Source organism: Coregonus lavaretus, assembly GCF_964263955.1.
Source record: "Coregonus lavaretus genome assembly, chromosome: 37".
Classification (NCBI taxonomy): domain Eukaryota; kingdom Metazoa; phylum Chordata; class Actinopteri; order Salmoniformes; family Salmonidae; genus Coregonus; species Coregonus lavaretus.
The window spans coordinates 3,094,184-3,107,555 of NC_140024.1; the positions used below are offsets into that span (position 1 = coordinate 3,094,184).

Consider the following 13,372-nt stretch of genomic DNA (forward strand, 5'->3'; position numbering starts at 1 on the left):
TGCATGCCAGTCTTTCCTGGTTGATGCGAGATTAACTGCTTCTCTTCTAGTTCTTATGAGAAATATTACTGTGAGGAAAATTCCAGATTGTTCGCATAATTAAATAACATACAGCTCAGACACCCATACATACCCCACAAGACATGCCACCAGGGGTCTGTTCACAGTCCCCAAGTCCAAAACGAATTCACGGCAACGCACAGTATTATAGACAGAGCCATGATCGAATGGAACTCCCTTCCATCTCCAAGTACTCAAGCAAACAGCAAAATTCCCAAATTTATTTTTATAAAACAACATCTCATGGCACAATAGGGACTGTGAAATGACACACACAAACACTCTAACACACACAGTCTTGACACATTATTCTTTAGTTGTATTGTTTGTATATCATTGTATTTTAAATTTGTGTGACTGTTCTAGTCTATCAGTGTTTTGTTACTTGTCATGTTTTATGTTTTTGTGTGGACCCCAGGAAGAATAGCTGCTGCTTCGGCAAAAGCTAATGGGAATTTGACTAAACAAATAAACTCTCCCACCATGTGAAAATTACTGACATGGCAGATTCAGACGGGACTAAAATTATGAATGTGGTGTTTTGTGCTCGTGCATGTAATACATTACCTGACCACCCACAGTAAAACTAATCCCGGCCGAATAGGGCTATAGTGCCTTCTTCTAGCATTCTAAATCTCAAACATAGTCTGCTGAACACTGCATATCAATAGCTCTAAGTGGATGCAGCTTACAAGTTAACAGGTTGCAGTGCTAGCTATTCCAGACCCTCTAGCTCTCATCACAATACTGCTCGTCTGAGAGAAAATTGGCCACTCACTCAGGCATAATTGGGTCAAGGGCAATGGTTGTAATCCCATCAATATCACTGAGCACAGACCTGGGGGCTGTTGGGAAAGCATGGTTGACTGCTATATTAGCAGGGAACTGAGCTAGCTAGCAACGTAGCATTTTCACAGCGCTTCAACATCACAGAGCAAAGCATTTATTATCAACGCGCTAAAATGGCGAAGACTTAGCTTTACTTGTTTGTTGTAACTAAGTGAGGAAAGAGCATTAGCAGTCCACTGGTAGAATTATGGTATGGTAAGATACTTTGTAATTTGTATCAGCTGTATTTGTGTAGCACTAGATAAGGACTGAGTTGACAGTAAGATGCTCAGAATATGCAGCAGTGGGGAAGAGATCTGACTGTCATGCACTCACACACACACACACACACACACACACACACACACACACACACACCTGGGGGTTGAGGGGAGCAGCTGCCTTTGCATACATTCAGTGGTCACACACAGCACTCTCCTGACCCGGGAGAGAGGAGCGTTATATAACAGTCTTCCTCCCCATCTCTCTATTTCTCGTCAAACACACACAGGCAGAGAGATACAGTAAGAATATCTGTGTACTGTACTGTACCATATTCAGTGTCCTGGATGCCAGAGATCTCCTTGAACTGCCATGGGTGAATTAGAGAGGAAGAGAGAGAGAGAGAGAGCGAGAAAGTGAAAGAGGGAGCTGCTATATTTGAGAAATGACTATGTACTGTAGCAATCTGCTAACGGTCTTGATCTGGGCCAACCACCCCGAGGTCCTCAAACTGCTGTGGCAGCCACTTGCAGTACAGTATACCCAAAATGCTTGGCTTGTATGGAGCGATTTCAGTGCCAACAGAATTTTTATTTTAATTCCATAATTTAGAATTTTGTATTAGGATATTGAATTTGAATTTAATATTTTTGAATTTGTATTGCACAAATTTAATCATTGAATTTATAAATTGAACTTGTATTTCATGATTTGAAACTAAATTGAATGAATATTGTATTCAGTTGTTACAGGAGGGGGTCTCAGTTCCGGAGCGACCCACTAGGTGTCATCCTCCGACAACCTTAGGCCCCTCCTCACTCACAGTCTGGACTAATCATTATCCTATTGGTGTCACCTGTGTCTACCTGTTCACCTGTGTATTTATGCCCTCACTTCCCTGTGTTCCCTTGCACTGTTTTCTCTGCTAGTTTCTCGATGCCAAGCAGTACTAATCAGTGTATGATTGCGAGACGTATGTACAGGTATTTGAGAAGTGTTCTCCCTGTTTCATTGTTGTTTTTAGTCGTAGTTAGTATTTCGTATGTTTGCTGTCAGCCTGTTTATGGAGACCAATTTGCTCCTCCTTTATTTTATCGTGACAAGTCCGTTATTTTGTATCCTGGTTTTGGGACCACCATTAAATATCTTTGTTTCACCATCTCTGCCTACTGTCTACTGTCTATCCTGCACCACACCTGGGTCACACCTCACACCAACCCTTACAGAAAACAGAGCCAATATGGACCCAGCGCAGGCAGCACAGTATCGTAGCGCATTGGCAATGCAGGGAGCTATGCTGAACCAGCACGACCGCTGCCTGCAGCAGATCACAGAGAATCTCCGCCAGCTGACGATCGCCGTGCAGAGCCGGGTGGACACCCGACCAGCCCCAGCAGCCGGCGGAGCGGGAACCCAGCATACCACCTCCGGAGAGGTACGACGGATGTCCAGAGGGCTGCAGGGAATTCCTCACCCAGTGTTCCCTGGTATTCAGCCTACAACCCTCCTCCTTCCCAACGGAGCAGGGCCGGGTGGCCTACATTATCACTCTGTTGACGGGTCGGGCCCTTTCCTGGACTACCGGGGAGTGGGAGAGCCAAACTCTGGCGTGCCCCGACTCCTACCATTTCACCCGGGAGCTATGCAAGGTGTTCGACACCTCTCGGGTGGTGTCGGGACACGAGGCCGGGAGGCGGATCACGGCCTGTGGGCAGGGTGACCGTTCGGTGGTGGACTACTCCGTGGAGTTCCGGACCCGGGCTCGATAGGCAGGATGGGCCCTGGTCGTCCTTTAAGCGCAGGGGCTATTGGAGGGTGATATGACGTGTTTTCACATTGTTGTAGGAACGAGGTTAAATTCATTAGATAGGTAACTCTTGGTGCCACAAAGTCTGAATAACAAGGATTCCGGGATGTCGAGGTAGCTCACTGGTGTTTATCTTAGAATGATTGATAGATGGAATATCCTGCCTGGGGTACAGGATGGTACCATCTCGGTTGGGAGGGTCCTCCAGTTATGGTTGCCAGATGTTGGTTAAAACTTGTTTATCTTAAAGTATATAAACTGAGAGATCTCTTTGTCTCTCATTCGGATAGTAAGATGCAACCTACATCAAATCAAATCAAATCAAATTTTATTGGTCACATGCGCCGAATACAACAGGTGCAGACATTACAGTGAAATGCTTACTTACAGCCCTTAACCAACAGTGCATTTATTTTAAACAAAAAAGTAAGAATAAAACAACAACAAAAAAGTGTTGAGAAAAAAAGAGCAGAAGTAAAAAATAAAGTGACAGTAGGGAGGCTATATATACAATAGAATAAAGTGACAGTAGGGAGGCTATATATACAGGGGGGTACCGTTGCATAGTAAACGTGCGGGGGCACCGGCCAGTTGAGGCAGTTGAGGCAATATGTACATGTGGGTAGAGTTAAAGTGACTATGCATAAATACTTAACAGAGTAGCAGCAGCGTGAAAAGGATGGGGTGGGGGGGCAGTGCAAATAGTCCGGGTAGCCATGATTAGCTGTTCAGGAGTCTTATGGCTTGGGGGTAGAAGCTGTTGAGAAGTCTTTTGGACCTAGACTTGGCACTCCGGTATCGCTTGCCGTGCGGTAGCAGAGAGAACAGTCTATGACTAGGGTGACTGGAGTCTTTGACAATTTTGAGGGCCTTCCTCTGACACCGCCTGGTATAGAGGTCCTGGATGGCAGGGAGCTTTGCCCCAGTGATGTACTGGGCCGTACGCACTACCCTCTGTAGTGCCTTGCGGTCAGAGGCCAAGCAGTTGCCATACCAGGCGGTGATGCAACCAGTCAGGATGCTCTCGATGGTGCAGCTGTAGAATTTTTTGAGGATCTGAGGACCCATGCCAAATCTTTTTAGTCTCCTGAGGGGGAATAGGCTTTGTCGTGCCCTCTTCACGACTGTCTTGGTGTGTTTGGACCATGATAGTTCGTTGGTGATGTGGACACCAAGGAACTTGAAGCTCTCAACCTGTTCCACTACAGCCCCGTCGATGAGAATGGGGGCGTGCTCAGTCCTCTTTTTTTTCCTGTAGTCCACAATCATCTCCTTTGTCTTGGTCACGTTGAGGGAGAGGTTGTTGTCCTGGCACCACACGGCCAGATCTCTGACCTCCTCCCTATAGGCTGTCTCATCGTTGTCGGTGATCAGGCCTACCACTGTTGTGTCGTCGGCAAACTTAATGATGGTGTTGGAGTCGTGCCTGGCCATGCAGTCATGGGTGAACAGAGAGTACAGGAGGGGACTGAGCACGCACCCCTGAGGGGCCCCCGTGTTGAGGATCAGTGTGGCAGATGTGTTGTTACCTACCCTTACCACCTGGGGGCGGCCCGTCAGGAAGTCCAGGATCCAGTTGCAGAGGGAGGTGTTTAGTCCCAGGATCCTTAGCTTAGTGATGAGCTTTGAGGGCACTATGGTGTTGAATGCTGAGCTGTAGTCAATGAATAGCATTCTCACGTAGGTGTTCCTCTTGTCCAGGTGGGAAAGGGCAGTGTGGAGTGCGATAGAGATTGCATCATCTGTGGATCTGTTGGGGCGGTATGCAAATTGGAGTGGGTCTAGGGTTTCTGGGATTATGCTGTTGATGTGAGCCATGACCAGTCTTTCAAAGCACTTCATGGCTACAGACGTCAGTGCCACGGGTCGGTAGTCATTTAGGCAGGTTATCTTAGAGTTCTTGGGCACGGGGACTATGGTGGTCTGCTTGAAACATGTTGGTATTACAGACTCAGTCAGGGACATGTTGAAAATGTCAGTGAAGACACTTGCCAGTTGGTCAGCACATGCTCGGAGTACACGTCCTGGTAATCCGTCTGGCCCTGCGGCCTTGTGAATGTTGACCTGCTTAAAAGTCTTACTCACATCGGCTACGGAGAGCGTGATCACATAGTCGTCCGGAACAGCTGGTGCTCTCATGCATGCTTCAGTGTTGCTTGCCTCGAAGCGAGCATAGAAGTGGTTTAGCTCGTCTGGTAGGCTTGTGTCACTGGGCAGCTCGCGGCTGTGCTTCCCTTTGTAGTCTGTAATAGTTTTCAAGCCCTGCCACATCCGACGAGCGTCAGAGCCAGTGTAGTATGATTCAATCTTAGACCTGTATTGACTCTTTGCCTGTTTGATGGTTCGTCGGAGGTCATAGCGGGATTTCTTATAAGCGTCCGGGTTAGAGTCCCGTTCCTTGAAAGCGGCAGCTCTACCCTTTAGCTCAGTGCGGATGTTTCCTGTAATCCATGGCTTCTGGTTGGGGTATGTACGTACGGTCACTGTGGGGACGACATCATGCAGCTTGCTATGGTGATTCCGGTACCATATATGAAATACATGTATCAACTCTCTATCTAAGGGTTAAGTACCTTCTTGCATATTGAATTCCTTGATACCAGAGAACTCATCATAACAATTTGGCGTATACGAACAGGATACAGTTTACAGTCGAACCAACAGGTAAGCAGACTTTCATTTTTTTTTATTATGTTAAAATCTGCTTATCTGTGGTAAAGCTGAGCTGTAAAGAACGTTTAAAATTCAATATTTTAGAGGGGGGGAAGATGAGTGGTAGTCAAGTATGTAAAAAAATATGTAAGAGGAATATCGAATTAGACAATTAAATGGTGCTATGATTCAAAATAGGATGCGTTCAGATTAATGAGTAAAAACAACAAAGGATAAACGAGTAGGCACAAGAAATGCCTTGGCAGCAGCTAATGGGGATCCCTAATAAATAGAAATAGAAATACAGAGACTCAAACTCATGACCTCTGCCTCGCAAACCACCTTCCTAAAGCTATTCAACCCACCATGCTATTGCTATTGAAAAAGGCCTTCTTCAATTGTGCAGGGGGCGACACTTTAGGCTGAGGAGTGAGTTTCAAAGATCCACATTTGCTACACTAATACAAAACTTCAAGATCCAGCAAGGTTACTCATTAAAAGAGTACGGTTTGGTGATCCATGCTTCTGTGATGAGAACCTTGTCTGAGACTGGAAGACGTGTTAGTTTGACGTGGTCGTTTTAGTTAGAAATGTGTTACTGTTAGTTTCAAGTCTCCGGCAAGGGTACATTGGCTTCAGAAACCGCCAGAAGCTTCTGTTTACTACAGAGAGCATTTTATTCTATCTGTTCTCCTCTACCGTTCCTGGCTGGCAAAGTACCAGGATGTTGTCACTGGTTTTGAATCTGAATTTGGAGAACTGAATTTGAAAACTGAATCTGAATGCATCTGAGAAGTTGAATATTTGAAACTTTGATAAACTTGAAATGATAGTTTGTAAACTTGATTCACAGAAAATGAATGCAATATCTACCATATTGAAAATCAATATATAAATATTGAATTTGAATTGTCAAAAAAGTAATGTATGCAATATTCATTCAAATTAGTTTCAAATAATTAAATACAAGTTCAATTTATGAATTCAATGATTCAATTTGTGCATTACAAATTCAAAAATATTACATTCAAATTCAATATCCTAATACAAATTCTAAATTATGGAATTGAAATACAATTTCTGTTGGCATTGAAATCGCTCCATACTTTGGGCCATACACTCCACTTAACATTAGTAAGCCACTGGTTCCTAAGCCATAGTCTGTATAGACTGAATAGGCAAGAGACATTCAGCCTCTTGGAAGGAAATGGAAGTTCAATGAAAAATATATTTTGGCATTAACTGCCAAATCATTTTGGGGATTAAAAGTGTGTTTTGGTATATGGTGCATCCTGTTCAAGACTCTGGTTAAAATTAGTGCACTATAAAGGTAATAGGGTGCCATTTTGGATGCAGTCCAGCCCATCAGCTAAGGGCACAGTAATGCAGAGCAGCCTACTCCATATAGCAACTCGATTTTGGGGGAGGTTTGCCAAAAAACTGTAGTGTCTGAGGAACAACAGGTCAGACATAAACAGTGATCTAACAGCAAGGAGTCTCGCCATTACAGAGGAGAGGAGAGGAGAGGAGAGGAGAGGAGAGGAGAGGAGAGGAGAGGAGAGGAGAGGAGAGGAGAGGAGAGGAGAGGAGAGGAGAGGAGAGGAGAGGAGAGGAGAGGAGAGGAGGGGAGGGGAGGAGATCCCTCATCTCCAAAAGCAGCTTGGTGAACTCTGCCCTTGTGAACTCTGCCTGCAGTAAAACTGCCACCTTTAACCTTTGACCCTGACAACGAGCAGGGCAAAGGTCACCTCAACAGAGACAGGCCAGAGACAGGTCATCCTACACTCTAACCCGCCAGAAACAACGTTCAATAACATTGACAGAACGCTTAGACAGATTTCACGCTTTATCACATCCAACAGTCACAGCCTGAGTGATTGATCCCTCCCACTCTGTCTCATCTCAATACAATTTAAAGCACATGATGAGAACAGTTAAAACAGCAGAGAGAACAACTATTTGTAATCATTGACAATATAGTAAGAAATATGAGAAGAACATGAAATGCATGTCAAATTCATCTCCCTCTCGTTCTCTCTCTTTTAATACAACACAGTAAGCAGTAAAGTCTTGAAATGTGTCCTTCTGCCTCCCAACTATAGGATATTTCCGTACAACACCAGGGTTGCAAAGTCTTGATCTTCTATTTCCTCCTTGGCCTGAAAAGGAGACCTCTCAATACCAACTTTTCAGAACCATGACTAGTTTAACCATGACTAAAAAGACCAAGGATGCTGTACCCACTAGGAACAGATGTCAGTTCAACGTCTAGTTTTGATTTACATTTGGTTGAGTTGTCAACTAAAGTGAATTCAACATATAATAATAAAAAATCACCACGTGATTGGATTTAGGTTAGAAGTTGGGTGGAAAAAATACGAAATGCCCTTACATTGATGACTTTTTGCAAATCCAATCAGTTTTCCACGTTTTCGCCACATCATCACATTGATTTTTGGGGTTGAAGTTATGTGGAAATAACATTGATTCAACCAGTTGTTGCCCAGTGGGTAGTCTGTGTTTATGATGCTGTAATAGAGAGATGAGGGGACAGTGTGTGTAACAGCTCTTGAGAGAGGAGAGAGAGATAGAGATGAAGGCAGAGAGTGAGGGAGAGATGCAGATAGATGCAGTTTTCTCTCAGAATTTGCTGCTCCATTTAGCAAGAGCCAAGACAAACCCCAACCACTGCACTGATTACAGTTGCACTGTTTGCACTCGTTACACACACATACTGTATGCACACAGGCCAACAGGGATTCACAACCATGTTCATAGCAATTCTCAAACAGCACCATAATAACCACTATCCCACAAAAGCAGAACACAAAAAGTACCCACAACAACAGTACTTCAGGTCTCAGGAAGGCCATGTTATTGTGTGATGCAAGCCTAAGCTGGCTATCACTACCTGGATGTAGCTTTTCCCACTACATCATTGGCTGTGACCCACCAAAAGCCTTTCACCACAAATAAACAAACCGATACTGGACACAATCACATGTTCATCTGCCACCAGACAGGGAACTACCCTTGACTTAGTGGTGGATCCTGTTTGGGAATCACTGGTCTGATCCAAAACCCCTCTAAAACTCAAAGCATTGAGCAGAAACAGGACAAGTGGTAACTACCTGGTATGAAAAGCTGCAAAGTCGGGCTTGTTGTACAACATTTAATTATAACATTATTATTACGTAATTATCATACTAGCGTGTCCTTTTTAAGTAAATACCAGGTAAATAGCGGTCTGTAAAATAAAGAGGGACCTAAGATCAAGTTGAACCAAAGATCAAGTGCCAACAGATATCCTCACCAATCAGCTCTCACTCATCCCAACATGGATCTCTACAACCAATCTCATTGCTTCTAGCAGCAGGAAGAAATAACTCTGTTTGGGACAGGAAGTGAATAGTAGTATGATACACACACAATCGCACAATAACACACACAATGCACCCACTCTCACATAAAAGCGCATACATGCACACACACGCATGCACACACACTTACCTCGATGAGGAAGTCCCCGGTCCTAAGCCCCGCCTGCCAGGCCACTCCTCCCTCGTCCACTGACTCCAGGTATTGGAGGGCTGGGAAGGCAGGGGTGGGAGTAAACTCCTCGATGGGCGTGTCCGCTATGAGAGAGAGAGAGAGAGAGAGAAGTGTGTCACCTTATCCTGAACACCACTCCCCTCCTCAACCCTGAGCATATGGAGATCTAGCCCCATTCCAGATCTATATACAAACACCTTCATTTTTGTGAAATTTCTAGGGTGGGTGGGGAGAAAAAATGACAGGATTTAGCATTGGCTTTGTGGTCAGCAGACAAACATACAAACAAACAAAACAAACACATCTGCGTGTCCACCAGACAGACAATCAGAGAGAATCCATTCATCACCAATAAACCCACAAAGTTCATTGCCAATTCAATAAGGTGGATGGCTACAGACACTGTGCTGCTGTCGTAATGTCTATGAATAGCAGTGTGTGTCTCTAGACACAAGGTTTGCTCTGGTGGTAGGGGCAGTAAGATCTCTTTCTCCTATACTCCCATCTCTTTTGTCTACCCTGTCTCCCTCTCTTCACCCTTTTCCCCTGTCACCCTCTCTCTCTTTCTCTTCTCCTATCTTTTCTCTTCTCCTCTCTTCCACCTTCCACTGGCCAGTGATATTCACATTGTGTCGTCGTGGCAGCCAGAAACCAATGGTGACAAGTGACACTTCTGATAAATCACCCTCTTACTGTAAGAGAGATGCTAGGCACTGTGCGTGTGTGTGTGTGTGTGTGCGTGCGTGTGTGTGTGTGCGCATGCGTGTGTGTGCATGTATGCGCAAGCATTCATTTGGTGATTTTATGTGAGAGTGGGTGCGTTGTGTGTCTGTGTGTTTTTGTGTGATTTTGTGTGTTTCCGTTGTGTGTGTGTTTGTGAGCATCGGAGTGTGTGTGTGAAGTGCACAGTGCCAGAGGATAAAGAGGGCTGGCTCAGTTCCCTTGGGTGATGGCAGTGTCAGAACAACTCTAGTACATTCGGCTTGTTGTTTTTTTAGGCTAAATTGCTCTCCTCTCTCTCTTCCTCTCTCTGTCACTTTCTTCCTCTATTCCTGTCTCCCCCCCCCTAAAAAACAAGGATGTCCAGACAGTAGAAAATGTACCTCTCGACAGTGCAGACCAATGAGAATATGCCACTGCGCAGCGTTTGACAGTGTGGATTATGACATGGCTGTAATCGTCATAGAAACCAAAACAGCTGCTCAGCGGGCTATTTTTAGACAGCATCACATGGGGGGTGGAATATCAAATGATGTGTGGACAATCGCACTAATGTCCTGACAACATGTCCTACACGCAGGCTGATATTGATGTGTGTGTGTGCATTTGCGAGTGTGTGCTCTAGAGTACAGGTTTTCACAGATCCACCTGGACCTGAATAACCGAGATCCAGAATTCTAAATAATGTCAAGGGTCTGGGTCAGATCTGATATGATATGATTCACAGGTCTCGGGTATGTGTATTTTTGACTGACTTGTCCGGAAGGACCTTATAGATCCGAACGTGACTGCTGCAGTAGAGAGAGAGAGAATGTTTATCATTTATCATTCTGCTCTTTGTTTTTCATCAGAAAGTGGCGCGTGTAGCAATTGTTGGCCAATCATAAGTCATCAAAGCGGCAATAGGCTACAGTCATAGAGCCTCCGAGTTAGGAGATATTAATCAATGGAAGATGCAATTAAAGTGATGGAATTCAAAGTTAAAGGAGAAGAATAGGCTACAATTACCAAGAGCCAACAGGTAGGCTGCTACTTTATATTCTGAATGGAGTTGTTGTTGTAACTCTGTAAGATGAGAAAGTGCTTGCAGCCTCAATTAGCCTAGCTTAACTAGATTCACCCGGTTTGATGCAGTCAAGACAGGTACTCAGAATCATATTGGATGATAAATAACTTAGCTATGGCAGCTATTAGTTTACTATAGCGCGTCGGCTTGGTTGGTTGCTGTCTCTCCCTCCCTCCTCCCTGATCCCAGGTAGCCTACACACACAGCACGGCCCCTGCTAACGCATCACCTCTCTCTACCGCCTCTTCCTTGCGCTTTATCACCTCTGGTTAATAAAGTAGTTTAAAAATGGACTTTTCTGCTGCTTCTCTCACTCGGATCGGATCAGGTCGGGATCTGACCAGGTCTATATACGGAACAGGTCTAGTTGTCCTCGGGTCCGTTTGGAACAGGTCTCTATATTTAAAAAATGGAGTTATGCAAATAGTGTCCAGATGGGAAAGCCCCAGGTCCATTTCTGAACAGGTCCAACTATTTGGACCCATGAAGGCCTCTGTTCTAGAGAGAGGTGGACAGATGTGCTGTTAGTCTTTGTGTGTGTGTGTGGTTATGTTTTGAGTGTGAAGTGTTTACAACTTTCTATCCCTGTGTGTGTGTGTGTGTGTGTGTGTGTGTGTGTGTGTGTGTGTGTGTGTGTGTGTGTGTGTGTGTGTGTGTTTCTGTTTCTGTTATGATGGTGCCTGTCTGGCTAGACATTGACTGACAGACAGACAGACAGACAGACAGACAGACAGACAGACAGACAGACAGAGAGAGAGACACACACACATATATATACTCTCTCTCTCTCTCTCTCATTCTCTAATAGAGACCTTGTCACCCTAAGTTGTTTACATTATACAGTAGGCTATAGGTGACTGACATACAGAGTGGAGGGGTTCCTGTGGTTACTTCAGGTGGGCAATACCATTTTAAGTTGTATCATATAGAGACAGAGATAAAATACATAGGCTGTTATTATCTTGTTTAATGTGCAGTGCCTACATATACAGTGGCCATGAGAAAGGGAGAAGGAGAAGGGGGGAGACACCAGGGTAGCCTCTTACCTTTGGCCCCTCGCAGCACGAAGCCGAAACCTTCATTCTCCTTCTTGGTCAAGACCACCGTCTTCTCGTCGACCACGCAGTCGCTGTGGAGAAAATGCCGCGCAAAGCGCCCGTTATTACAGCCCATCATCCGCAACATGGCCACAGCCGCCCGCCCCGAGTGCAGGTTCATCGCGGTAAACTACTCTGGGCAGCCCCCGACGGAAGGGCTCCTTGCCTCGGTCCCTTTTAGCTCAAATGAATTGCGCGACAACGCTGGCAGTGGCAGTCCGGCGCCCGCATCTCCAGAAAAGCCGCCGCCGCTCCTCTCCTCTGCCGCCGAAAACCACTATGGGGAGCGACAAGTGGAGGCCAGAGCTGGCGACGAAGTCGAAGCGTGACGTCGGATAGAAGCAGCATTACCGACTAAATAAATGATGATGAAAGCGTGGCTTGGTGCGGAGGAGGGGGAGAGAAACGGAACGGAGGGTGGCAGGCAGTTAAAAGAGTCCTAGGCGAGGAGTGCGCGCAACGGATGAGAGAGCGAGAGAGAGATGGCAGTGCGCGGGCACAACGACAGGAGGCCATGCGTGAGTGATTGACCCTTTTACTCGAGTCGAGAGGTGGGTGTCCTCTGACTCAGTGGCGTGGGGTGGCGGTTGGTGACACAGAGAGGGACGCAGCCCGCATGCGCTTGCATGACATTTTTCATTAATGTAATCCAAGGCGACAGATGCGCTCAAGCAATGTGATGAATGAAACAGAGAGGGAGGGAAAGTTATTCAGGTAATTATGTTGCTTTCAGTTTCATTGTTGTGGTTTTAAAATCACGGATGGGGCTTTGATACAGTTTTTATAAAATAGATTTTTGTTGGATCCTCTTTCCCCAGCCTGACTCCAAATGAGATTGGGCAGAAAGGTGGTAACTTCAACCAGTGCGCTCATACTCCAAAAACAGAACTCCACCACGTTAGTCACAACCACATTCAATCAGGCTATTCAATTCTCAGACATCTCTTCACCTCTATAACTTCCTGAAAAAAACAATATCTACAAGCAGCAATGACGTGGTCCAAGCAATACAGGCCCATCAACACCACCATAGGGCTACCAGCAATACTGCTATATACCTTTTAACTGCCACATTTGCTGCTTGAACATTTCAGTCTATATACTTAAGGCACATAGACTGTGTTACTAGTGTGGCATACTCATTTGCTAAAGTTTATCTGCCACAAGAGCTGGGATTAGGGGGGAATGAAAGGCACCTATTGAACTTTCACTTGGCAGTAAACACTTCCCCAATCTCCCTCATTTTATCCTTCCTTCACACCATGGCCCCCAAGAAGCTCTCTATGATGAGTGTGTGTGTGTATGTGTGTGTGTACTCTACCATTGCAAATGAGGGGGGGAAACAGTCAAATCCACCCAGACAATGGA

The 13,372-nt window shown here is 45.3% G+C and overlaps 1 protein-coding gene across 1 annotated transcript in view; it reads right to left on the reverse strand.

Moving 5' to 3' along the window:
* Positions 1 to 13,372, reverse strand: part of LOC311111929 (SH3 and multiple ankyrin repeat domains protein 2-like) — a gene marked incomplete at its 3' end in the record, with an annotated part of 165,570 nt that overhangs the window by 46,873 nt on the left and 105,325 nt on the right. The window contains 2 exon segments of the mRNA XM_084154853.1: positions 9,080 to 9,204; positions 11,954 to 12,036. Coding sequence (XP_084010979.1) covers positions 9,080 to 9,204; positions 11,954 to 12,036 — 208 coding nt within the window.